The sequence below is a fragment of the Echinops telfairi genome, unplaced genomic scaffold, assembly GCF_000313985.2.
Source record: "Echinops telfairi isolate 266 unplaced genomic scaffold, ASM31398v2 ScPeMD7_7;HRSCAF=31, whole genome shotgun sequence".
NCBI classification, from domain to species: Eukaryota; Metazoa; Chordata; class Mammalia; order Afrosoricida; family Tenrecidae; genus Echinops; species Echinops telfairi.
This window is the reverse complement of record NW_022103904.1, coordinates 4,124,468-4,126,690: the sequence shown is the minus strand read 5'-3', so window position 1 is coordinate 4,126,690 and position 2,223 is coordinate 4,124,468. Positions and strand designations below refer to the sequence as shown.

Below are 2,223 nucleotides of genomic sequence, written 5' to 3'. Positions count from 1 at the left end.
TTTGGTTTTCAGTCAAAAAATAAAGAGATTATGGAAGGAGACCATCCGCGCCATGAAGTCTTAACTAAAGGATGGTCCATGTCATTTCCACTCAACTCTGTCATGCACTTGTCATTGCAAGGAAGGAAACAACCAGACTAAACTCACTGCCATCGTCCTGACTCTGACCCACAGCAGTCCCACGGACACAGCAGAGCTGCTCCTGTGGGTTTCCGGTGCTATCAGCCCTTAGGGGAGCAGAAAGCGTCATCCTTTTCCCGAGGGGCAATCAGGAGATTTGAACAACCAGCCTTATGGTTAGCAGCCCAACAGAAGACAAAGGGTTGCTTTTGCCTCTTCACCGAAACCCGTGCAGATGCAGACACGACCTATCTTGGTTCCTGGCTTACAGGTTGTACCTGGAACTGATGCTGATGATGCAGCTGCTGGAGCCTCGGCCTCTGCAGCTGAAGGCGCCCTGGTGGAGGAAGCCGAGAAAGAGGAGGCGGCTATCCCTGTGGATGAAGGAATAAGTTTGGAGGAGCCCAAAGCCGATACTGAGACCACAGAGGCTGCAGAGAGTGACAGCCCTGCTCCGGAAGAAACCCAAGCTGCCGTGCCTCAGGTACGGGTCCTGGGGCAGCAGTGGCTCTGAGCGGTGGTGCCAGTAGCAATGCTTTGCCTGTGGGGGATCACTCTTTCGGGGGGGTGAAACAGGTTTGCCGCCATCTTGTGACGCCCCCTCATACCAAGAAAAGTGTATCCGATACGCAGAAAGAGTAGCCTCAGCAGCCTGTCATTGTCAGCCTTGCGAGGTTCCACGCAGGACCCAGTGCTGCCTGTGGCTGACTGAGCATCGGCACCGACAGGGGACGGAAACAGTGGAGCACTGCGATGGGGAAAAGGAGCGATGCCAAGATGAGAATGGAGAAGGGAGGAGATGTGCTTGAGTCCTAGGATTATGGCGGGTTGTTGGGAAACTCCCCGTAACACAGTACCAGGCACAAGGTGCGAACTCGACGTTAGTGGTTAAAACATATGGCTGTTTAGCTATGATTGCTATTGCTTTTTGTGATGATGTTTCTTACAAACAGCATTTATCAAATCCTAAACAGGAAAAGACAAATGCGCATCCTCCACATGAGGGAGGTCATTCGCATGATGGCTTCTGAGGCTGTGCATCTTTAGGAGAGAGATCGCCTCCTCTTTCTCATGTGGAGCACCTATCAACGTGCTTCCCCGATTCACCACACTGCGCATCTCATCAAGGGCCCTTCCTCGATTGCGCATTGATGATGGGCTTGAGTTCTAAATGTATAGGCAGATTTGGCATTCATTCTGTCTTTCATTCACAGCAGGAAGGTAGCGCTTCACATTTTCAGGGGGGTGGTCAGAGGTCACAAATCCACATGCTTTGTGATGATGGATGCCTGTGACCCAGCTAGGGGCCCTGGTGATGTCGTGGTTACGCAGTGGTCTGCAACCAGCAATTCAAAACCACCAGCCGCTTCGAAGGAAACAGATGGCTCTTTCTACTCCCATAAAGAGCTAAGAGTCTCAGAAACTCACAGGGGCAGTTCCACCCTGTCCTCTGGGATCCTGACTCCGGTAGGGTCGCGATGAGTCAGCGCCGGCAGTGAGTTTTCGTTGTTGAACCAGGTACCAATGCAGAGCTCAGTGGGTAAGCTCCTGGCTGCCGACATAGAGGAGAACTTGCCTCGCTCTCCAGCCACTCTGTGGGAGAAATGCCCTGGCAGTCTGCTCCTGTAGCCATGACAGCCACGGCTGAGGGCCAGTTCTGGTCTGCCCTACAGGGTCATCATGAGCTAGACACCACAGGACAGCAGGGGCTGACCCTCTTCCCAATTTTCACAGAAAGCTCACTCTCACCAAATTGCATGATTGTTCGAGATCCACAGTGGCTGTCTCACTGAGGATGCCGTGCTCACCAAGGAAGCTGTGTGCCGAGGTGGCTGCCTGAGAGCGCAAGAGCAAAGGCAGCGGGGCCTGAACGAGGGGTGGGGATCAGTGAGGCACCCGGCTGCCTGGAGTAAGGGAGGGAGGCAGAGGCACAAGAGCACGAGAGGAGGGTTGAAAGAGGTGGTGGAAGACCTGACGATCCTGTTTTCAGGCACCCCTCAGCACCGCCATGTTTCCTTCCCACAGGACAAGGTCATCCCTTCCGTGGTTATAGAACCAGCTTCCAACCATGAGGGAGAGGGAGAACACGATGCACCCATTGGC

At 53.7% G+C, this 2,223-nt stretch overlaps 1 protein-coding gene across 1 annotated transcript in view; it reads left to right on the top strand.

Annotated features, from left to right (window-relative positions):
- Nucleotides 1–2,223, top strand: part of AMPH (amphiphysin) — a 147,718-nt gene that overhangs the window by 133,782 nt on the left and 11,713 nt on the right. The window contains exons 18-19 of the mRNA XM_045286282.1: nucleotides 392–604; nucleotides 2,146–2,221. Of these exons, the coding sequence (XP_045142217.1) occupies nucleotides 392–604; nucleotides 2,146–2,221 (289 nt within the window). The remainder of the gene's footprint in view (nucleotides 1–391; nucleotides 605–2,145; nucleotides 2,222–2,223) is intronic.